General features: G+C 32.9%; 1 protein-coding gene across 3 annotated transcripts in view; it reads left to right on the forward strand.

Annotated features, from left to right (window-relative positions):
- PHIP (PHIP subunit of CUL4-Ring ligase complex) overlaps nucleotides 1-25,060 on the forward strand; it is a 127,136-nt gene that overhangs the window by 43,904 nt on the left and 58,172 nt on the right. For all 3 annotated transcript variants that reach the window (XM_081251351.1, XM_081251349.1, XM_081251350.1), the window contains exons 8-16: nucleotides 3,860-4,081; nucleotides 4,362-4,462; nucleotides 8,510-8,580; nucleotides 10,032-10,132; nucleotides 10,229-10,269; nucleotides 11,036-11,134; nucleotides 11,941-12,094; nucleotides 12,531-12,665; nucleotides 24,131-24,259. In XM_081251351.1, coding sequence (XP_081107477.1) covers nucleotides 3,860-4,081; nucleotides 4,362-4,462; nucleotides 8,510-8,580; nucleotides 10,032-10,132; nucleotides 10,229-10,269; nucleotides 11,036-11,134; nucleotides 11,941-12,094; nucleotides 12,531-12,665; nucleotides 24,131-24,259 — 1,053 coding nt within the window. The remainder of the gene's footprint in view (nucleotides 1-3,859; nucleotides 4,082-4,361; nucleotides 4,463-8,509; nucleotides 8,581-10,031; nucleotides 10,133-10,228; nucleotides 10,270-11,035; nucleotides 11,135-11,940; nucleotides 12,095-12,530; nucleotides 12,666-24,130; nucleotides 24,260-25,060) is intronic.

Consider the following 25,060-nt stretch of genomic DNA (forward strand, 5'->3'; position numbering starts at 1 on the left):
GTTCAAATTCTCTGCATTTTGGTCTTTTTAAAAAGAGTAGTTTTATCAAAGTTTAGTTCATCCTTCCACATTCAACTTAAACACATTTATGGTGCTTTAAAAAATGTTTTCCCAGTAAATTTGATTTTTCTTCTTGTCTGCAGTCCTTTTCAAACAATTATTTATGTGTACTTGTATTTCCGATAGTCATTTTAAAAGAATTTAGTTGAATTTTGTCAAATCATATTTAGTTTCACATTTCCATAAAAACAGATGAATGATCACAAGTAATGAATGATGAAATAGAAGTTGCCTGAGGATGCTTTAGGGTTTGGTTTGAAATTCTGCCAGGAGTTCTGTGAGCAGGGATAAGGGCTGGGGACAGTATACTACTTTATATCATAGAAGAGGATAGTGAAGAGAGTGAAAGTACGATGAAAAATCTCTCTCCTGCAATTTAATGGAAGAAAAGAAAGGTTAGTTGGGATACTACTCACTAGGGGGAATTGTGTACAGTGGGGTTTTTTTAAAGCAAAAAAGTTTTGGTTTTTGGTTTTGTGGGGGTTTTTTAGTACTTGTCTAAATAAAGCAGAATTATAACGTAATATTAAATTAGTGAATTAATAAACTCAATAAGAATATAGTGGGACTTTTTGTTCAATTTTAATTAGTGAAAAGTCACTGGAAGCTGAGTTTAGATAACAGGTTGCCCCTGTCCTTTTCATTAAAAGCTGGCATTTTGGTCAAAAAGATGTGCGGGTTTTGTTTGTTTGTTTGTTTTTTCTGTTAACATGGAAAATATGTGATACACCTTCTATAGTAGAATATACAGCAGACTCTTAATTCAGATACATAAGAAATAATGAGATGACATGATTTTACTCTTTTCATATATTCTGCCTGTATTAGCATACTTAAAATTTTATTTTGTGAATGTAGGTCAGAGGCAAATATTGCCTTAGTTTTTAGAAGGTAAGCAAATGAAGTGAATAAATTGACTTAATTTGTGGAATTTAGAGAAATTGAGGGTTGAATAAATGTTTTAAATCCTTTTTTGGTTGTCCAACAAGTACCTAGTGCACTTCCTTTTGCCAGGTGGTATTGTAGACCAGCTTTCTGGAAATCACAGTCTACACACAGGCTCCTTCTTCATTTCCCACAGTTGGCAGGGATGTAATCCTCATCCTTTTTGTTCCCCCAAATACCTGTTGTAGCCATCTCTCCTGATCCTTCTCTTCTATGATAACAATATTACCATTCTCTCCTGCCTGTACTATTTTAACAACTTTCAGCTGGTCTCCGACTTTCTCGCCTGATTCATACTGATGCCAGGATGATCTTTGGAAAACAAATCTGATCCTGATATTCACCTGCTTGATCACCTTAAGTGATCCCTACTACATACCGTATTCCTTAGTATCCCATAAAAGGTCCTTCACAGTTTTTCCCTGACTTCATCCTCTTGCCTTCACCTCACACTTTAAGTTAGCTTACAGACTACTTGTAGTTCCCTGAACTTCTCACATTTTCATGCCTTTGATCATACTTTTCTCTCTAGTTGCCATCTGGAATATTTGTTCTTTTTAAAATAATAAGAATATTATTAAAGTAAGAATAAGAATACTACCAGCAACAAAAGCAGTAATAGTAGATAGTCCACATATATATATAAATACGTATATATATAGCTTTTACTCTATGCCAGGCGCTCCGCCTTCATTTACTCATTTATTTTTCGCGACAGTCCTATGAGGTAGGTGTAGATTAGAAGAATGAGGCAAAGAGGGTACATATAACTCTTCCGAGGTCAAACGTGTAGGAAGTGGTTGCACCAGGTCCCATTCTCTCGCTTAATGGAATTCTAGATACGGTTGGATTTACTTCTACCTTTTTACTAATAGTTTCCGTTTGTCCCATCTCTTTTTTGTTCTTCTGCTTCTCTTTTACTGACTTGTGTTAGAGAGACATTTTTGATGTAATTTTAAATTCTTTTATTGATCTTTTAACCATTTTTTTCTTGACCTCTAGAGTCTGTGCTCTTAAGCTACCACATTGTATTGACTGTCCAAGCATCACTGCTTCTGGATTCCTTTCCAGATTCTACCTCTCCACGTTTGAGGAAAAACAAACTGCTCTTCTTTTAGACCTCTACTGATTAACAGTATAGGACTTAAGACATGTTATTGCATTTATATTCATCTGCCTTGCTTCTTAAGGACAGGAATACTATGTCTTTATTCATCACCCTTGAATCTCCAGTGTTTGGCACATATTTAATTGCAAGGCAAATGAATAAATGAATGCATGAATCACTGAATTTTAAAAAGGAACCTTGGAGATCATCCAATTTAACTTCCTTATTTTATAGATGAAGAGCCTGAGATTAAGTGAACGTGATGGGAATACCAGATTTTAATGTGAATAATTCACCAAAGTTAAGTTTTATTACTAGTCTTCAGTGGTTGGTAACCCATTTAATTTGCTTCAAAGGTCAGTCAGAAGACCTGGTTTTACAGTTAATTGAGAGTGCTCTAGGTAGTGTTGGCAGAGTGTGGTTTAAGGTACAGCATTTAACATATTCTGTTAATACGGTGTTTGTGATCATTTATATGTCATGTCTGTCATCAGTATGAAGCAGATACTTCTCTGTGTCACTTGCTTTTGTAGATCCTCTAAATACTTTCTAATATCAGATAAAATTGTGTGTGTGTGTATTTTTTAACAAATTAGATTGGAAGATGGTAAAGAATTCTAACCTACAACCTTTGCAATTTTTTGATAAATTTTGAATCTGGGGGATGGCTATATGAGGTTAATGGTAATATTCTCTACTTTTTGTATGTTTAAAACTTTTTAATAAACACTAGGGGAAAATAGGGAGAGGTTGGTAAAAGAGTAAACTTTGAGCTATAGGATGAATAAGGAAAATTAGAGAAGAAAAAAAAAGTCTAAAAGGTCTTACTGCTGCATTGGCTAAGTGAAATTGAAATGTTTATTTGTAAATATAGGAATTCATAGGAAACTGTATTATTTACATTTTCTTCCTGAGCTTATGCTGCTGTAGCAAGCAAGTAATATATATATATTTTTATTGACTTCATACAGATAAAATTAATTTTTTTCTTATAACTGACGGGTGATTTTATATGTAATGTATTTAGCTGAAGATCAGTGATGGGAAACTCATATGTATTATAGATTTTGGCTTCTTAGGAGAAAAAGCTTCAAATAAGCTTCCTTTCATTTTTATATTAACATAGATAGGATTAGTCACTGTTGTGTATTACATTTGTTTTGCAGTTATAATTTTGTTATTTTAGATGTTCAGATTCTTTTACAAGGTTCTGTATAGAGGCTACCATATAGGTAGTGGGTAGGGGGGACCATAGGTAAATGTTAGCTATTGCTAACATCCTACTTTTCCTGTTAGATGATGGGCACATGAGTATTCTTTTTTTTTTTTTTTTTTTTTTTTTTTTGCTGTACGCGGGCCTCTCACTGCTGTGGCCTCTCCCGTTGCGGAGCACAGGCTCCGGACACACAGGCTCCGCGGCCATGGCTCGCGGGCCCAGCCGCTCCGCAGCATGTGGGATCTTCCGGGATCGGGGCGCGAACCCGTGTCCCCTGCATCGGCAGGCGGACTCTCAACCACTGCGCCACCAGGGAAGCCCTATGAGTATTCTTTATAAGTGAATAATTTAATAAAATAAAGAGTCTTATGTAGAGGAAAATTTGTAACACAAGTATTTAACACTTTTTAGTACTTAAAATTATAATTTTGGGGAAATGGATGTAACAGATACGATTTTTTTAATCTGTATTAAGAATTCCAATTAAAATTTACAGAGTTAATTCTATTAATATCCATTTTCATTTTAAGGGTTCTGATGACTGTCTTGTGAAAATCTGGGCAACAGATGATGGGAGATTATTAGCTACTTTAAGAGGCCATGCTGCTGAAATATCAGACATGGCTGTAAACTATGAGAATACCATGATAGCAGCTGGAAGTTGTGATAAAATGATCCGAGTCTGGTGTCTGCGAACATGTGCGCCTTTGGCTGTTCTTCAGGGCCACAGTGCATCTATAACGTCACTACAGGTAATCGTTTTAATCTCTGCAAAATCCTCGTTGGTTATAATTTAAAGTAAATTTTAAGAAGTCACTTTTATAATCCATTGTATAAAGCCAACTAAAATGAAAAAAGGAGTATTTCTCTTTATAAATACATGGACTTTAAATAACATGGTAGCCGTGACCTTTGTCAATTCTGAGTGTTCTCTAACTGTTAGTGTTAGTTGCTGTTTGTATGGTCAAGATGGGTTTATTATCTGGACTGTGTTACTCTTCTTGTAAAAATTTTTTTTTCTTTGTTTTTCAGTTCTCACCATTGTGCAGTGGCTCAAAGAGATATCTATCTTCTACTGGGGCAGATGGCACTATTTGTTTTTGGCTGTGGGATGCTGGAACCCTTAAAATAAAGTCAGTTGCTCTTCTATTTCATAGAATAAACGTGTATAATTTAATGGTTAAAATCACAAAAGTATGAAGTAGTCAACAATAGGAATAATTTTACTTTTTTTTCTCCTTGAGTAAGTAACAAATTCATTTTGTGTCTTCACTGATCTCTTTCATTTTTATGCTTTTCTTTTTGTTTTCATGCTTTAAAGAAAGATTTTTGTTAACATGTTTATTTCTTTTTTCTCTTATCTTTTTTCCTAGCCCTAGCTCTTTCAGAATATACCTGTCTTATTACCACTACTGTTTTCTATGCTGCAGTTACATATCAGTAACTCCTTTTGGTACTGAGAACATAATCTTCAGAGTTCCTAGTTCTGTAGAAGAATTGTAATTATTTCTGTTATCGCATCTATAGACTGGATTTTATTGTAGACTAGGGAAATTTAGGAAAATGGAATGATTAAATTTTCACTAAACTACATCAAGGTAGATAGATGCACCCTTCCCTCTGCCCCATAATAGCATTTTGCATTTGTGCTTTCACCTATAATAATATCTTGGTTTATCAAAATAAGTTGTCTGGACAATATTATGTTTAGATTAAGGACACTGAGGCAAAGAAAAGTTAAACAGCTTTCCCACAGTTAAAAGTTTTTAAAAATGGCAAGGCCAGGACTGTAACATTTCCCTGCCCTCTGGTTCTGTGCTGTGTCATGCCACCTCTCAAGTGGATATAGTGGGAGAAGTGCTGTATTTACCCCATGGAAGTCTGTGAATGAGGAGGTAGTGCATACAGTGATTCCATAGTGTTGAAATGACCATCTCTGAGCTCTCAGGGTAAAAAGTCATTCAGATTAGATATATCTCAATAATTGTCTCTGACATCTGTTTATAAACTATCAACCCAAATTGAGTTATTTAATAAAATAATTTGTGTATGTCTTTGTTATTTCGAAACAGTAATGTTTAGATAAACCTCATATGTGTGAACATTCCTGAATAGTGCCTCTTATGGCAGGGCATTTAGGGGGCTGTGGCAGCATGGGTAGCATAATACAGCAAACTATACTTCTTTTGCAGAAAGGATTGTGATCAAAGACTTGGTTCTTGGGAGAAAGCAAGCTGATTTCACTTTAGTTGCATTCTTAATATTTAGAATAGTAAAGGCTTTCCGTAGGCATTTAGATAAAAGTTGAAATGAAATGTTTCACTCGTGTATGGACAATAGCAGTAGTTAATTTTTTTCTCCTTTGAGTATTCTTTACCTCCTTATGGATCTGATTTTGATACCTTCGTCTTTTCCTGTCTTGTTTTTGAAGAAAAAGTGATCAGCAATTTTCGAATCAGCATAGGAAGAAAAAATGTGTTTACAAAATTAAGCTCTCACTTTGTGCTTCTAGAGGATTACAGTTCTAAGTACAGTAATATTTATTTGGAAGTGAGAAGTGATGTATTCCATATAAGTGATTTTTTTCAGAACCTTTATGTAGATTCACTCATAAACCCACTACCCTAACAATTTTTTTCACATAATTTTAATAGCTACATTATATTCCATTGAGCTGTTCCATACTTTGCTTAGTGATTTTCCTATTTTTGGACATAAAAGTTTTTTCTAGTTACTTATAAGTAATATTCTTTTCTATTTGTTATTATAATTGTCCCATGAAAACTTTTAGGTTGAGTTCAGGCATAAAAGTAAGAGTAATTTTCCTCACACGCAGACTTTGAGATGCCCGTTTTCCTTTCTTTATGTATACATGGTTGATAACTGCCAAAAAATGTGGCCTTAATTACAAATCAGAGGCAAAAATTGTATTGAACGGTAATGCTTTTGAATAATCTTTGGGGTAAGTGACTTCAGCAACCCAGTCTGCATTAATTGAAAGAATCAGCTCTATCAGTAAATGAAATCTGTTTTGGAAACCCAAATCTCTTAATAAATTCACTTTTATATAGGGTTTATGTGTATGGTAACAACTCCCACTAGTAAAGACGCTGCTTCTTAGATGAGTAATTTGAGTGGCTGGTTGACTCGAAAACTGGCTCAAGAGATCTCTGAGTAGGAGGAAGGTGTCCAAGCCTAGACAGATGTGAGAAAAGAATTAGAATCCTAAAATGTGCAAATGATAATAATGATTACAAATTCTTATTAAGCACTTAGTCTGTCAAGTCTAGTATTAGGCACTCTATAACTGTTATCTCATTAATTCTTATGACACCCCTATGAGGAAGGTATAATTATTATCTTCAGGACAGATAGGAGAGAAAACTGAGGCAAATACTGGAAGTGCACTGTCAGGACCTCCTCTTAACCACTAGGCCAAACCAAATAGCAGTTATTTCTTGATGGACCATCTTGAACTGGTTGAACCTAATTAAAATACTAACGATGCTAATAATAATTTACTGAGTGTGCTGGGCACAGAACTAAGCACTTTATGTGCACTAAACTCATCTAATTCTCTCTGGGACTCTGAGATATGTTCTCATGTTTACCCCCCCCCCTGCCATTTTACAGATTAGAAGACTGAGGTACAGAAACGTTAACTTGCCTAAGGTCACACAGATAAGTGGCAAAACTGGGAACTGAACTCAGAGAGTCTTGAGTTCTAGGCCTTGTCTTGAAATATTTCCTCAAATGTACATTTAAAAATAAATATGTGTACCTGCTTATCTGTTTTTTTCTCTTTAAAAATATTAACATTCGTTTGAAATGACAATCTCATGATTGTATGATTATTTGCATGTTCTGGTTATGAGTGCTAACTGGTTATTTGGCACATGTATGAGCAGTTGTGCCAAAACTTAATAAAAACGCACCTCCACAGTCTACAAGGAACTAATGGAAGTAGTGCATTTAGTTGCCTTCATAGTTTCAGATAAATTTACTTAGAGTTAATTTTCCTCTGAATAAATGTTTAGGTTTTAAGAGTGTTTTAGTAAGTTTCTCTTTCTCCATATCAGTTATGCTCAGGTGTATCAGAGCCTGTGAATATTAAGAAAATTTACAAATTTATTTTTAAAAATTTTAGAAAATACTTTTTGTTGTGTTCTATTGTTCAGAATATATAATGGAGAGATCAGAAGTATTTTGTACTTTTTTTCCCTAAATGACCACAAGACTGAAACCGTTCTGTGTTCAATAGTTGTGGATTGTGAAAGTTATGCAGTGCACTCTGGTTGAAGGCTCTGATTATTTTTTAGTTCTCTCTCCTAATATTCTGAGGAAAAACTTGGTCAAAGTATATGTTAAGAAGGGCTTTAAATATGATCACTGTATTGGAACATTACTTATATATTGTACATATATTGGAGCTGGTATGGGTAAAATCTGTAATTTAATTTTCTTTAGTATAGTTGGCACTAAGCATTAATGTCAATAGCATTAATATAAAACATATAATCTGTAATATAATTATACAATTAATGTAAGTATAGTTGAGTGTGACCTATTTTCTATAGATCACTATTTTAAATGAGCATTATAGTCGATGTGAGAGTCAAATAGTCTTCAGATTTTCACTAGAATGTAAGATTCTTAATTTTTGGAGTCTTAAAGGGCATATTTTATAGAAAGTAAACAGAGGGAGATGTTTAATTAACACTGTCTAATATTGAAAAAGTTTATTGATTGATGGTGTATAGATAGATGCCAATGAGACAGCACCTATTGTGCTAGTTTGTTCATGTTTACAAATGACCTGTATTTCCTTATATATTTGTGCATTGCTATTCTGCTGTGTGAAACTGAGAACCTGTTAAATTGGATTAGATGATTAGAAGTGAGTGTAACCAATAACTACATGCCAGGTGTGACAGTGGCTTTGTTTCACGTGTGGATGGATTGTTGTATAATCAGGAGCTCCTGCAAAATCTGTATCTGAAGTTTCCACAAGATCCTGCTGATCATGACACATAATGATGTTGAACTTGTTTTTAGGAAGGGAGCCCTCTGTTGCTTCTTATTTAATTTTGTCCTTCTGTAGTTATTTTTTGAGACAGCTGAGTTCTGGTGTTGCTGGTCCCTTTGAGATATTTTTTAATTGGTTATTTTTTGTATTACAGTCCGAGACCTGCAAAATTTACAGAGCGCCCTCGGCCTGGAGTTCAAATGATCTGTTCTTCTTTTAGTGCTGGTAAGATTTTTTTTCTTCCTAATTCTCCACTTAAAGTTGTATAAGTTGTATTCTCCACTTAAAGGGTTCTAGTGGAACACATAAAATTTTGGAAAATACTTACTCTTGTAATATAAATCATATTCTCATGCGCATACCAGGGGATGATCGTAAATTAGTTTATAAGTATTTGAACTTTGCTCGAGTTTAGCTTATATACTTATTTGATTGAGTGTATAAATGATTAAGATTTTTCTTTAAGAAGACCATAATTCTTTGGTAGGAGGGATAAAATAGTTTCAAAATTGACTGTTAAAGAATAAATCTTTGAATAGTTATCTCTTTGAAAGAATAAATCTTTGAATAGTTATCTTTTTGAAAGAAAAGTATTTTTAAATCTGTTTTATATTTTTATGGATTTTGGAGGCACACATAGCTAAGTAAAATAGGTTGGTAGGTATTTGTACATCTTTATTAATTACTTTGCTCCAGATTATTCTTATTTGCTCTTTAAAAAGTAGCGGTATAGCAATGCTAAGATTCCAATTATGTTTTGAGTTTATGTAGCAGCATTTTGAATGGATATTAGAGTCTTTTTAAACAAATTATGACCCGGGGATTTTAAGCAAATTGATGAGAAAATGAAACACGAATTAATGTTCCTAATACCAGTTCCTTCCACGTTTATTTCCGGTTTTACCTTTTCTTTTCCTTTCGTAATTGTGGAGAGCCGTAGTACCTGAGATAAGAGATTGCAAACTGAGGACATGAATCTATTTTTGCCATACTAATATCTAAACATCTTTAATTACTAGCTTCTAGATTTCCACTGCTACTGCCATGAGGACAGTTTTACTTCTAGTAGTAACATAATTATGGGCACTACATATGCTTCAGAGTACTCTAGATGCAATTATATATAGCACTGTCTTCAGCACTATGGGAGGGTATTGATTCCAAGAGAGAGTAAATTGCATATACAAATAACTGTAATGCAGAGTAGAATGTATTTGCTACAAGACAAAGTCTGAGTGGGAGGTCAGAGGAGAGCAGGCTTATTTGATTGCAAGTCTGTAAAGCCTGTAGTGAAGGCGCTGGGCCCTAAAAATTTGATAGGATTTTAACAGATGGGAAATGAGGCAAGAGAGGGATTTCAGCAGAATTAAAAGACATGTTTTCTAGTAATGGTGACTGATAATTTTAACGTGATTACATAGTTACTTGGTGAAATCATTTGTTAGAAGAAAGCTTCTATAAATATTGAAAAATTCTTCCCAGGCAAAGCTTATGTTAGCAAACTTTCTTAATTTCAGGTTAGATGTATTATATACATTAGGATAAGTATGAATAGTTTTAGAATGAAATACTAGTCATTCAACATATATTATGATAATGTTGCTTGCATTTATTATTTAATTCCCAGAGATTCTGACATTGTGTCTTACTCATAAATGTTTGGTGTTATTCCTCAGGTGGAATGTTTCTGGCCACAGGGAGCACAGATCATATTATTAGGGTTTATTTTTTTGGATCAGGTCAGCCCGAGAAAATATCAGAATTGGAGTTTCATACTGTAAGTATTGCTGAAAAGAGTTAGATGAGTACAATTTAAATGAGTCTAACGGTTTATATTCAGGATCCTCTTTTTTGTTCATCTGTTTATATATAGGACAAAGTTGACAGTATCCAGTTTTCCAACACTAGTAACAGGTAAAATAATTATTTTTGTTTGTCAAATTTAATTCCAGTTTTTAAATTATGAAATAAAGACAATTCTTATGGTCAGGTTTTAGTTAGATTTGTATATTAGCCACCTCAAATAAAGATCTTGACTAGTTATAATGAAAAGTCAATATAGCCTTCACATGCCTGTGAACATGTCTTTATGTTTTATCTGTAATAATGTTAGTTTATTTGGCCACTGTTTTTTTAATAATATTAAATATTTTCTATACATATCAAAGTGTAAAGAAACTTAGTAGAGATTGGAAATGTATCATAATGTAATATTTGAGGCAGAACTGTTTTTTGGATGATAAGCTTAGATGACATTGTATAAGTTTTCTCATGTACTTTGGTTTTAAATTCAAAAAAAAGAGATTTCTACGCCTGATTAGAATGAGTCAGATTCTTTAATGTTGAAAGGAAAATCTGTGTTTTTCCATTGGAAAATATCAATTCTCTTTCTAAGGTAATAAATAGTGGCCTTGAATCACTTTTAAATGTTATTTGTGAGACCTAGCCGTGCACATTAGAATGTGTATATGTATTTAAAATTTTTAAAGCCCATGAAGTTTCAGAAATTCTTAGATTCGCAGAGAATATCAGATAGAGTAATTTCTATTATATTAGAATGCTGTGTAAGTAAAGATGCATGCTGTCTTTTTTAGCATTTTTAAAAACATAACTCTATTGGAAAGTGCATTTTGGTAGAGCACATATGATTTTTTTATTTGGGGGGTGGGCTCCTTTGCAGGTTTGTAAGTGGCAGTCGTGATGGGACAGCACGTATTTGGCAATTTAAACGAAGAGAATGGAAGAGTATTTTGCTGGATATGGCTACTCGTCCAGCGGGGTAAGAGATCAAATTTGAAATATTACGTAGATATAGCTAGAACATTTAAAGTTGTAAAGCTATATTACAGGTTGGTGTGACTCTCAGCCTATAGATGTATGTATCATAAACCATGTTAAAATGATTACTTTTCTGTAACAACCTAGAGGTGCTTTTGGAGATGAAGATGTTGATTTTTATAAAATGAATTTTTGCCCTGTTTGAGAAGACCTGCTGCATTAATGATTCCTTTCAGTTCAGTTTTGTTAAGAGGAGGATGATAGTACTGTAGGAAGAGCTGCGAGTTTTACTAGTTTTTTCAGAAGGCAGAACATCTTATAATGTTCCGTCTGATACAGGGATGATGTGGTATATCCACTGGTTGTCTCCAGCCAAGAGAAATTACACTACACGTTGTAACTGTTACTTTGGTTTTAATATTTTATCATTTTTCTCTGTTTGTATTTGTGTGTAGTAGTCTCGGATGGGAGAGCAAAGTAGTTAGCAGGGCATGACAGCAACAGTAAAAGATGGCAAGTGAGCCGCATGGCACAGAGTTCCTGGATCCAGAAAGAGTTAAAGCCAGTAATATTTCCTCAAGGTCCTCTATTGCTAAGGACTTAGGAGCGCTGGGATCACTGACTCCGTGCAGTGATTTGTGCCATCGTTCTTTGTTGGTTCAAATATTCTTAATTACCGTGTTAAACAATAGTTAGTTATCCATGTTAATAAATATAACCTATAAGAAAATACGTTTAGGTTTTTGTCATATTGGTATTGTAATAAATAATATCAGTGTAAACAAATACTGCCTCCATCACTTTCAGCCAAAACCTTCAAGGGATAGAAGATAAAATCACAAAAATGAAAGTAACTATGGTAGCATGGGATCGGCATGACAATACAGTTATAACTGCAGTTAATAACATGACTCTGAAAGTTTGGAATTCTTACACCGGTCAACTAATTCATGTCCTGATGGTGAGGAAAAAAGACTAATTTTTATTTGGTATAAACTGAAGCTGATGGTAGAATAGAATATTTTCATTAAGAAATAAAGTCTTTTATATTATCTGAGATCTCTTACTTGTTGGCTGGGTAACAGGTCTTTGTGGGAGAATGGAAATAATTTTAAAATGCACTTAAACAGGTTTGCCTTAGAAATATACAACTTGCTGTTTTTTTAGTATGTAGGGCTGGATCAGTAAATAATATTCTCAGGTTTCACCAAATGATAGCAAATCCCTGGACAGTGATACTAGCTCAGCTTTGTTATTATACATCGATAAATTTGAAGATTTTTACCACTTTAATAATTCTTAAAACTCATATTTTAGAAATGTTGTCCTGTTGGTGTTTGAGTTTTGTTTTTATCTTTTAATATTTGTAATGCTTTGCCACTTAAAAAATATTTCAGGGTCATGAAGATGAGGTATTTGTTCTTGAGCCACACCCATTTGATCCAAGAGTTCTCTTTTCTGCTGGTCATGATGGAAACGTGATAGTGTGGGATCTGGCAAGAGGCGTCAAAATTCGATCTTATTTCAATATGGTAATTATCAGTCTCTTCATTTTATGGCTGTTAAAGACCTGGGGAGTTCTTGACACAGGTCCCCTGCATATCACAAAGGAAATCCATTTAAGAAACGGTTCAGACATTGTTTCCACTTTAAGTTTTAAAAAAGAGTTACTGTTTATTCCATACTTCTATTGAGATACTAAAGTTAAAAGAAAATTGATGTGCGTATTACAATACCTGTATATTGTGATAACTAGTTTAGTTTTTAAAATACTTTTAATAGTGAAACTTTGATGAGAAACTGACAAGTATGAAAAGACAATATAGAGAAGAAAAATGTTTGGAAAACCATATGAAGAAATTATAAATAAATATTTATATTGTGTTATTGTATTTCATCAGCAGTCCTCCAGTGCAACAGAATTTGATTCAAATATATCCATTTTAAAATTAAAGCCAAAGCAACAGATATTCCTGCCTTTTATCAAGTTATGGTATGTTAGGTATTTATTTGGGTTAAGCCCTTTTCCCTCCACATTTTGTTTCTTGTATAGATATTTAGCATATTTTGCTGAGTATTTGAATTGCAGTGGTTTAATATCACATACAATTCATGCAGTGTTTCCACTCTTAACTACTGTATGAAGGCAAAAAGCGCTCTGCTCCTCAAATGCTGCTGTTGTGTAGCTAGGCATACTTTTTTTGTCTACTTCCTATATATCAGGGCTGCCTTTCAACAAAGAAAACAAAAAGGAAGGCATGTGTTTCTACTATTTCAGCATTTTTAAATTAAATCAATTATAAAAACCTCTAGTAATAAATCATAAAGCAATGCAATTAATAGTGTGTGGCCAGAATTATTTTGCAAAAAAAACTATTTGACAAAAAACAGTCATTTGTAAAATATAATGGCTTGTGAAAAATTTCATAAAAGTGACACTACTTGATTGATAATCATAATAAAGTGACTTCTATGTAGTAAGCAAGCAGAATATAAAAGGAGTTTTTATTAGTGAAGAAATTAACTTTAGCTGTTGTCGTGGATATGCCTTAGTATACATAAGGTAAGATACAATTGGTCAAATTCTTATTTTTCTAAAAAGACAGTGTTAATTATTTGGGGTACAGGTGTTACTGATAGATGGATTTCCTTAGTGATTATGTGTATAGAGAAGAATTTTTAAAAAGCGAATATTTAAATATGCTCGTAAAGAATTTTTTCTTTTCTCCTCCTCTGTCCTTGCATTTCTGATTTGCTTCTTTTTGGAACATCTCTGCTGAATAAGAAAATAAGTCATATCTCAGCTTGGCTTTATAGCTTCAAAAGAACACAGATTGCGGGCTATACATGTTAGTTTCATATTTTCAAAGGTCATTGATGTATTAGTAGAGTGTTTGGAGGGAAAGTATTCTCTCATACTTGAATATTGCTTTCACCTTTAAGTTATAAAGGTGAATTTTTCCTCATCAGGTAAGTTGATCACACTAATATTCCACATATCAGTAGATATAAAAATTGCAGCACCTTGAGATTGAAGTGACTTGCTCTTAGACCAATAAAAATTAGTGATATAACCAGGAGTAGAAGTCAGCCATATTATGTTGTATGCTCTTTGAAATTAGGTAAGGGATTAGTTACATTACTGCCTTAAAAAGTATTATTTGCTTAATAAGAGTTTTAGATAAAGCTATTTTCCTGTTCTTCCTATGAATAAGAGAGAGGAAAGCCTCTAAAGGGTGGAAGAAACCAATTTTTGTAATAGTAGAACTGGATGGTATCTATTGAATCTTCAAACTGTGAGAAAAACAAAACATAGACTAAAAAGGATTAAAAATATATCTTGCATTTAAAAAGCTGGAACATAAGCTACCCCTCATCACATTAAAATATAGATACTCACTTTAATTTTTTGCATGCTTTTTAATAGCTTCCAAAATCCTTCTACTTCGAAAATACTCAATACCTCATTTGGGTCTCATGAAAACCTTGTAATATAATAAGGGTAGATTTTATTGTTACTGGTTTTATGAATGGAGAAACTGTACAGAGATGAAATGATTTGCCCAGGTTTACGTAAATCACAAAGCTATCATACAGGCGTTTGAGGTTTAAACCCATGATTTTTGTCCCCTGCTAATGTGTTCTTAATGCTATCTCTAGTTGTGGTTGGTCATTACATAGCTAATTCCCCAGCTGTGTCCAGTTAGTGATATGTCCAGGGGAAAATTGTTTTCATAATGATAGTAACTTTGAGTAGATCTTTTGAGATCTTATTATGTAGCTTGATGATTTTTCTGTCTCTTAATTTACAAGTTGCCGAAGTGCCCTACTTTTTGCTCTTCACTCCTTTGTTCATTTCATTTTTTTTTTTTTTAATCTATAGGCAGATAGAAGATAAAGCATCCAGCATTGCTATTAAGAAAATAAAAACCATTTGAGGGAGAAGTAGAAGCTTGTGTTCATAGTCTGCTATCATGAATGTTGAGTTTTGGCTATAGTTATAACTATTTGGCTGTGTGTAGCTAATCAGTAAGTTTTTGAGTTACTAAAATAACAGAAGTTGATCAAGTACAAATTAAATCCATGATATTAAATTGTACTAGTAATCATAAGTTCAATTTAATAAGTACCTTTCGATCACCATGTAGAGGGATTCGTTATAGTATCTTGGATAATTTAAAGATGAATAATTCTAGTGGAATATACCCCATTTCTAGACTAGAAATTGTAAAAGTTTACACAAAGTATTGAGATTAAGTAATATTTCATTTGAGTTTTTAGACTGAAGCTTATAAGTATTGAATAAATTCACTATTACACCTATGGCCAGAAAATAAGGAATGTAAACTGTACCTTTAAAAGAGCAAAAATTCTATATACAAATTCTTAAAAATACAGGTTTTTATCAAGTGTATTTTGAGAGTACTGCTTTAATATTAGTCTTTTTATGATAATTGAATTTTCTACTTGAAATTTATAATGCTTTGTGAAAAGTAATGAAACCATGTAACAAATAATTATTTTACGTTAATCAGCATTTTACTGCACTTTTCTTACCTATTACAGAAACTAAAAATCTTTAAAAAAATTTTAGAATAAAAAATATATCTTCAGTGGTTTCAGAGGTTGAATGTTTTAAAAGTCCATGTTTGATATATGGTAATTTCATTTTAATAGATTTATTAATAAAGTTAATAAATTTTAAAATATTTTGAAACATTTTTTATTGTAGTATGGTGCGTGATATTCATCATTCAGATAAATTTTCTAATTCCTTTTTTCTTTTTCCTGTATCAAGTACAGTTTTTAAAATATTTTAGCACCACCTAAATCTCTAAACAGATTAAAAGATTTAAGATTGAGAGTTGAGATAAAAATATTTAATTTCTTGTATGCTTACATAATCCCCTAATTCATTTCATTTCAAAATCTTATAAATTCTCAACTTGCTGGTAGTGTTGTCTAGGAAAACTGATGGGGTTATTTTCCTCATTTTTATTGCTAGCTTTCCTCTTAATAGAGGATCTGAATGATTAAAGCAGTTGGGGGTGGGTGCTCGGTTTGTTTTTGTTACTTGCAAGAAGTGTATGATGAGATGATATAACTCAGGGTATCAAATGGGATAGACAATACATGCTCCTTGCACTCCCCTGCCCCTCTGTTGTTTCACCTTTAACTAAAAATAAAATAACGTAAAATTTCAAAAGCATTTGTTGGAAAAGCATAATATGTAAGGTGGAAGGCTCGAGCCTTTCTTTCCTTTTCTTTTAATGAACCAGAGAAAGAAGCTAAAGAGAATATTGTAGAGAACGTTGTGAACATAAGATAACTTTATTCTTTTAAAAAACCTAAATTCTAGGCCTTAAGCTTTACTTATTTACATTCGTCTACTAACTCTGTCAATTATTCATGTTTCAGCTGAATAGATCCTATATAGCTTGAGTATTCAGGGCAAAAGTTGAGTATTTTGGGATATTTTATTGAAGACTGATAGTGTATATTAAGAATATTTCAAACTATTGATGTATAGTTGAGCAAGCCCATGTTCTGTCTTTGGGTGTGACAGGAGGTATCTTGTTTTGATAAAGAGTTGTTCTAAATTCTAGTTAAAAGGCTGTAAACTCCTATTAAATGCTAAGAGGCAGATAAATTATTTCGCAGAATAACTTGAATATGTGTGCAAACTCTCTGAACTAAAGTTGAGGGTTTTTCTGTTATATTCCCCATTCCCCCAAAAGAGGTAGGCAAGTTTAGAAGTTTAATACAACCATAAATGTTCCTAAAATACAAAGTTGTTTTTTATAACCATTTTTCCCCTTTAAATTATCACAGTACAGCTAAGTTTTAACTACAAGTTTAATGAAATGAGTATTAACTTAATTTGAAAAGATATGAAAAGTGACTTTGAAATTTCTTAGTACTATGCCATTTTATTATTAGGTAGAAAATAAAGATGTTTGGAGTGGGATTTGTAGCTTTCCTCGTGTCTCTGGCACTTTGGCTTTATCTTTTCTGCTCTCTTTTCTCTATTTCTATTGTTCTAGCCGTGTCTGTCTGTCTGTCTCTTTCTCTCCATATCGTTCTATTTCTGTAATGTTATTCAAAGCTCTAGTTCGTTGCCTTTTGTCTGGTTTTGATTTTAATTGAAGAGTACAGTGTCTCTGGCTAGAAAGCAATTCTACTGAATTTGATTTTTGCTTTGCTTTTGTTGTTTCATGGGTAAACTCCAAATAACAGTTTTCATTTATTTAATTAAATTTTCCTTATTTTTTATAATTGTTAACCTTTCTTCTACTTGAAATTTTTAAAAAATGTTCCAGTGTCCACTAATCCAGAACAATATATTTCTCCTTGCAACGTTCCAAACAAGCAGAGGCTGCCAATCCACCACTCAGAATTTTTGCACATGCATACTTCTGACATTAACATGTTCTCAGTGTGACCTCTAGTTTAGTTTCGGACAATTGTAGCTGCATGTATCTAGGAAAGGGAGAAAGAAGCTCAAAATAGGTATATCTTGTATCGTGTTCTCTTGTGAATCGAGATTTCAAGACCTTTCTTTCTCTTCCTCTCTCTTCCTCCATCTCTCTTTCTCTTTCCTTTTTTCTTTTTCTTTCTCTCCTTCCTTCCCTCTTTCGTTCCTTCCCTTTTATCTCATTACCTATCTATCATCATCTAACAAGATGTCATATACCTGCACTCTGTTTGTTAAAAGGATTTTTCTGATGCTTCCATTCTTTGTTTCAGCCTCTCTGCATAAGAAATTACCTTCAATCTTCTGATTATAAACTTCAGTTATTGTCATTTTCTTTCAGGTTTCTGGGGTTCTTTAGATTCTGTCTGTTTCTCATCTATATCTTGATATCAAAAACATATCTTAATATTTGTTGCCACGAACGTGAGCTTGTCATACTATATTATATTTGGTGAATTACTTTTTTTCATGTAGTAATTTTGACATGTTCCATGAGTTGCTATCACAAGGATATTTTGAGATTTGATAGTTATAAGGGAAAGTATGTAAAATTACAGAATGTAAACATGCAGGTGAAAACATTTTGATTAGCAGATACTTGAGTGATTTTGTACATAAACACAGAATATGGGAAGAGTAAGATGTGGTCCTTTTTTTGTTTTTGTTTTTAATCCAGCTTGCAGTTAAGTTGGGGAGATAAAATATACCTGAAAAGATAAGTATGGCTAAATAGTTTGAAATGGTAGTGTGGCATATGAGAAAAGATAATTGGTATATCTAAAGATGTAAGGATAACTTCAGGGTGGATGGTCAGAGAAGGAAGAATTGGAACTATGCCTTGAAAGATAAATAACAATTGTGTCAGAAGATAATTTTATAAGTAAGAGGAATATTATATAAATAGCCAAGTAAGAAATGTTAAGGCATGTTCATAGAGTAATTTGGAAAGGTTTTCTGGAATAGACTTTGAAAAATGGGTGATAAAATGAAAAACATAAATTGAATTGGCTTGTTGGTGCCCTCAAAATTACTTGTAAACATAAATAATAGCTAACCTAGTGAGGGTTTTGGTGAATTACTTTATATTCTAGAAACTTAAGAGAAAAATATTTTGGTTGCCAGTGATAGTGTTTCAGGTATGAAATTGGATAGGTGGGGGAGATCTGCTTTCATCAGTGAAATCATGATGAAACATTGTAGCGACAGGTAGTAAATTTGTGAAAGAAAAACATACAAAGGACTTGGTGTTCAGTGATGACAGAAGGATTAGAGCTAGAGAGTGACCGAAAATTTAATAAATGTGTTAAGAGTATTGAGCCTAGGTGATCTTGACAGCAGTGATACTCTTAATGGAAATATGAGAGATGTGAAAGAAAATGGATTTTTAAAATATGTTTATTGTGACATAGTGTTGGACTTTTTGTGGAAATGGACAGCCAGCACTTGGAGATAGACTACTTGGAGAGGCTAGTTGTAGAGAGAAAGAAATGTAGTCTTCCGTGTAGAAAGATGTCTACCTCCTCATGGAGATAGAGAGGACAGTGTAGAGGGCTTAAAACTAAACATTTAGAAATATAGTTGACCTTTGAACAACATTGGCTTGAGTTGTGCAGGTCCACTTATATGCGGATTTTTTCACTAGTAAATACTATAGTACTACCCAGTCTGCGGTTGGTTGAATCCATGGGATGCAGACCGTGGATACAGAGGAACTGCATATATATGGAGGGCTGGCTACAGTTATATGTAGATTTTTGACTGTGCAAAGGGTTGGCGCCCCTAACCTCCTTCATTGTTTAAGGGTCAACCTTAGTCATGTTTAGCAGAATGGAGAAGAGATTACAATCTCCAGAAAGTGTGTTGGGAAGACACCATGCTATGTCAGAGAGGCCAAAGGAGGAGAATCAGTTTCAAGGAGGACTTGATTAATAGTATTACTTCCCTCAGAGAAATCAGAATATGGGTAAACAAAATGGTGTTAAATTTGAAGATGAGTTATTTATTTTAGTAATACATTTTTCTTTTGATGAACGTTAGAGTTGATTCTTCAGAATCACTTTTATATATTTGCTGGTTTTATTAAGTCAGTTACAACAGTTTCCTTTTTTATATAAACTTATTTATCTTGGCACCATTTATTTTAAATAGCTATCTTTAATTCATATGTAATAATGTTACCATTAATTAAAGAATTTTCAATGTTAAAGTAAACATTTATTTAGGAATAATCTTTTAAAGTAACTTGATGACACCTGGACTGTTGGAGTGTGGATAGCTTCCCTTAAGATATATTCTTGGTTTACACTGTTACTATAGTAGTAATTAGAAGGTGACCTAAGCATACTTTAATCATAGGTATGACAGTGTCTATCTCCAGTTTCTAGTGTACATTCTTAATTAAGTTTATTTTCCCCCAGGTTGATAAGCTTTAAAGGTTCTTTATACATAAGGAAGACTTTCTAAGGGTAATTCTTAGCATAAATTTAGTTTCTCAGCTCTTTATTCTTGGGATATGAATTTATCCCATAAAATTATTAGGATATTTTGAAAGGTTCCTAATTTGAAATTGTGGAGTATTTTCTAGGTGAGATACTTACTCCCTTCTAATCAATGGTATATTTTAAAAAATGAATGAGACCCCAAAATTGACCGTGGTCATAGATGTGGAATAATTCCATAAAAGGATGATTCTGCCTAAGAAAACCAATATTTTTAAGCATCCTGATTTGTGTTGAGTTCCTTTAGGAGTACATACTTCTCATATTCATCTCTGTGTGTTCCTCACAATTGATGTAATCTAGACCTATAATTTTAGTCTGCATTCTGGTGCTTTTAGCATACCTCATTTTCAGATTGTCCAGTTCTTCCAAAAAAGGCTTCCTGAATATTAGGTGTTAGGATTTTAGAAGTGGGTAGGACTCTAGTGATCATTTAAATGACCTTTATCATTTCCCAGAGATATTAAGTGATTTACCCATTACTAGAGGAGAGGTCTCTTCAGTCTTAGGCATCACCCTTCTGTCTCCTTTAATTATTCATCTTTCTACTTCACAAGAATTATATTAGAAGTTGTGGATTGTATTCTGCCTTGAAAAGGGTACTAGTATTCTTCATTAAATATGACAATTCTATCATCACCAAAGCTCTTAATTCATAACTTTTTGCATTGATTTAATTTTTTCCAAGTTCAGTGTAAACTTCTAAACTAACAAGATTGTGCTGCTCATTTCTTGGAAATATTTCTAGAATTCTTTAGTCAGTTTGAGAATTTTCCTACAAAGGAGTCATTATTTTAACTTGTCTGGTCTTTTCATCTCTTACTTTAAAAAACAAAGCAAAATAACCTTATCATAGTCGCTGAATGTATTTTTCTATTTTCTTTTAACTCCTATTCTTGAAATTTTTACACTTATTAGTGAACATTACCTCATGGATTTTCTCAGCTTTCTTTACTGTGGTTTAGCAAGTATGAGTTTTATTATGTGGTCTTTGTTTACATATGTCCCAAATAATGTTTAGCAAGCATACTTGATATTATTAGGGGAATAATTCATCTAAAATTCACTGATTTTGAAAATTTGTTATTATTCATTTCTTTCTGTTTTTAAACTTACTAGAGCATGCTATAAGTACTAGCATAAGTTATGTACAATGTTAAATTTTATGTTGACTTTCTGTTGAGCATTTAATTTTATGATAGGTTCATATACCTTTTTATCTAAATGTATTTTTTAATTGAAGTGTAGTTGATATATAATATATATAGGTTCCTATAACTTTAATATGACTAGAAAGGATATTTTCTTTTAGTTTTTTAACGTAAATCTCATTGCTTTCTAGTTACACATGCATATTCAAATAGTGCCTTCATTATTAAATTTTTTCTTTAAGAATTCTTAGTCATAAATATTCTGACCCTTGTTTAAGAAGATGAAATCCTTTTCAGAGAGAAGTATTTAACTATCTTTAATGGTTGGCTTAGTTAATTATCGCATAAATCATAAAAATAGCTAGGGTATATTTAGCTATATAGGAAAGTAAAATATTTTCCTACTTTGTATCAACTGGAAAGGCTAGACAGCATTTTGTAGTTAGGGCTGTTTATTATCTGAGGAGCTTTTTCTGAAGATAAATTTGGCATTTTACATAGTAAGGTTATGGGCACCTTTTCTAATTGGTTTGTAAGTAAAGCAGATCCATTGTCTTCCTTTATGAATAGTTAATCCAAATAATGTACTTTTGAAATACACTTTCATATTCTCCATATAAAAGTCACTCTGGAGTTATACAGATGGCTTATACCAAGAGAATTTGTACCATCCTGCCATATTCACAGTGGCATGTGTTATTGTATAGCAACACAGTGATCTTCAATAGGATTGCTATTTTTTCTTTGCTTTTTTAGAGCTTTAGAAGTTCTGCCTCTCCCAAGTATTCTCTCAGAGATCTTCTACTAACTGTAAATGTGGCAACATTGGTAGGTAGGGTATAGGGTTGATAATCCTCACCACCACTCCCCCCCGCCACAGCCCCAAAAGAAGAATGTAGAGCAACATTGTCTAAACATTATATAAAGGATACCATGCTTATATGAACATCCATCAGACATACTTTGGCATTGCTGAGTCAGACTCTCAGATCTCTTCCTCTGTTCTACCGTATACTTAGAATTGTGAACTTAGAATAGTATTACAGTTCTGGGAGCATTTATTATATTAGATTTATAAAGTAGTTGGGGTTTTTTTTTTTTTCCTCTGTCTTTTGTGAAATTTTGAGTGAATTGAGGTAAATAAAACATCTAACAACACATGGCCAAGACACTTTTAATTCTTTGGTCTTGAGTTTTTTATGTAAAATTCTATATAGAGCTAAACTTTGTTCGTGTGATTAGGTATTATAACAGTTCATGTAACTTGTTATTTCCCTAGACAACACTGAAAAATAGAGATGTGAATCCTGACATTTCTGCTTATATTCTTTCATTTTTGGAAAATACAAAGCTATATAGCTACTTAATGCCCTTAGGTTAATCTGGAGAAGTAGTTCTCTTCTTTCTTATTTTTGAATAGTTTTAAAGTAGACTTGGAATCAGTTCCTTTTCTCTGTTATCTTATCCTCCAACTTTCTTCACAACCAAGAAATGATCCTGTTTCACTTACTCAGTTTCTTGCTTTTATGATATGTCTTTTAGTGTATTAGACGTTAGAGTACTTCACCAGTTTTCTTTCATGTGATTAAATTTTAAGGAAAGTTATTCTTATTTCTTTTCCATTATTATCACCGTTCAAAACAGCATTAATAAACACCTGTGTGCTCATTCCTTCTTTTCAACAAGCCAAAGGAAAAATTAGTTTTCTTTTTGAGGTAATCCCATTTGTGGTACTATATAAACTTCTTAGGCAGAGCCCTTTCTTTTAGAACAACATTTTCTCTTTTGACCAAAATGCAAACCTTCCTTGAGAAATCAACTATTCTTCAAAATTTTAATTTCACTTCTGTACTTGGTGAACTGTACATTCATCCCTGTGCCATATTTTTAACACTAAAGAAAGAAAATTACCACTTCTCTCTTTTCCAAGCATTTACTGGGATATTGGGATATTACTAATAAAACCAATTTGTTCTAGATCAGTGGATACCGGAACAGAGAGGAGGTATTTCTTACCTGATAATGTGTGTGTGTTCCGATTCTGCTAATCCAGAAATCCAGTCACATTTGTTGAAAATCATCCTTAGTTGTTATTTGTTAGGGAGTCAACTCCCTATTTTAGTTGTTTTCTGAAATTCAGTCCCTAGTCGTGCTTTAGATAGGGTAGAATTTTTACCTCTTTCAGAACACTGCTAAAGAAGTTTTCAACTGGAACATAGTCTGAAGAAGCACTGAGAGCAAAAAAATTCAGAGTGGTGATTGGCCACCTCTGTTTGATTGACAGGTTGCAGGGAGAAACCCATTCGTTCTGGATTAATGGAACTGGAAAACAGAAAACAATTATCAGGTAAAAAAAACCTTTTCTTTAACCTTTGAAATTCATCATTTAAAAAATGAGTCAGACCATCAAGGGAATTTATTACCAAAAAGAAAAAGTTAGTGTCTTGTGAGCAGTGATCTCTGGCTATTACTTCAAGAGTTACCAAAAAATTGCTACAGTTACTCCACATTGTCAGCCTTTGCTGAAAGGGCTTGATTAAATGCAGATGAGATGGACTGTAAGGTGCAATTCCATTTTAAATCCGGGTTACAGACATGAAGCAGAACTATGGGTGGGGGAGAATGGTGGTGTTTTATTTCCTGACTTGTGTCTGGTCTATGGATAAAGATAATACGTTGTTTTTCAAGGCTTTTAATCTGGCACTTTCATGAATATTCACAAATTTTGTTATTATACTGTGTTTGTTATATCTTCACTTCATTAGGATATATACTTACATATCTTTTATCATAGAATTTTAGTAACAATAGTGACCAACCAGTTCTTTATATTTTAATGGCAGTTTTCTGATTGTTGGTTAAATACGTTTCAGATTGAAGGCCAAGGACATGGTGCAGTATTTGACTGCAAATGCTCTCCTGATGGGCAGCATTTTGCATGCACAGACTCTCATGGACATCTTTTAATTTTTGGCTTTGGCTCCAGTAGCAAATATGACAAGGTAGAGTACGATGACTGTATATCTGCTCCTTATAGTTGTTTGTTTGTTTGGTTTTAAATCCATAGATGTTTAGGGGTTGTATTTTGGGGAGGGAGGTGATAATAATCTTTATATTTCAGAAGAAATAACCTTTTACTTAGCCTGCTAGAAAGGTCTAGATTGCAATTCTTAGGTTGGGGTATATAAGATGGGTGTTGGAGATGTCCATAGAGGGATTCGTTGAAATTCTGTAAAATGTTTTACTTATATGGAGAATATGCATTTGTCTGAGGTACAATTCTGTGGCTTTTATGTGGTTCTCAAAAAAATGCATGGCCTACTGTGATGGTAGTTAATATTTTTAAATATTCAAGACCCTATGTGAGATTAGTGACTAAAAGATTTAAATTGTTTATCTGTGGTAGAGTTGTTTAAAAGGTTATCATAGTAAAAACTGAAGCGTTCAGGTTTAAGAAATTCCAAATTAAATAATAAAATTTAAAGTTACAGATGTGTCAGGTATGAGTTCATGTTAATTTTTATATTCAGAAATTTTAGAGAAAATGCTTATTCTCTTGGAAAATCTGTCGTTAATTTTTTATATTATTATTATATAAACCATGCTTACTGTATACTTACAGATTTTCTTAAATTGTATGAGTGGTTTCATTAAAGAGTTTAATTCAGAGAATAAATTGATTTCTCGTTACAAAGTGCTAAAACAAATAATTACCATATTTAGTAATTTTAAAGATAAGATAAAGCATGATAGCCCTGGAATAGTAAAAGTACTGCTGAAAGATTTATGCCTAGATTTAATTT

The sequence above is a fragment of the Mesoplodon bidens genome, assembly GCF_964165515.1.
Source record: "Mesoplodon bidens genome assembly, chromosome: 12".
Taxonomy (NCBI): domain Eukaryota; kingdom Metazoa; phylum Chordata; class Mammalia; order Artiodactyla; family Ziphiidae; genus Mesoplodon; species Mesoplodon bidens.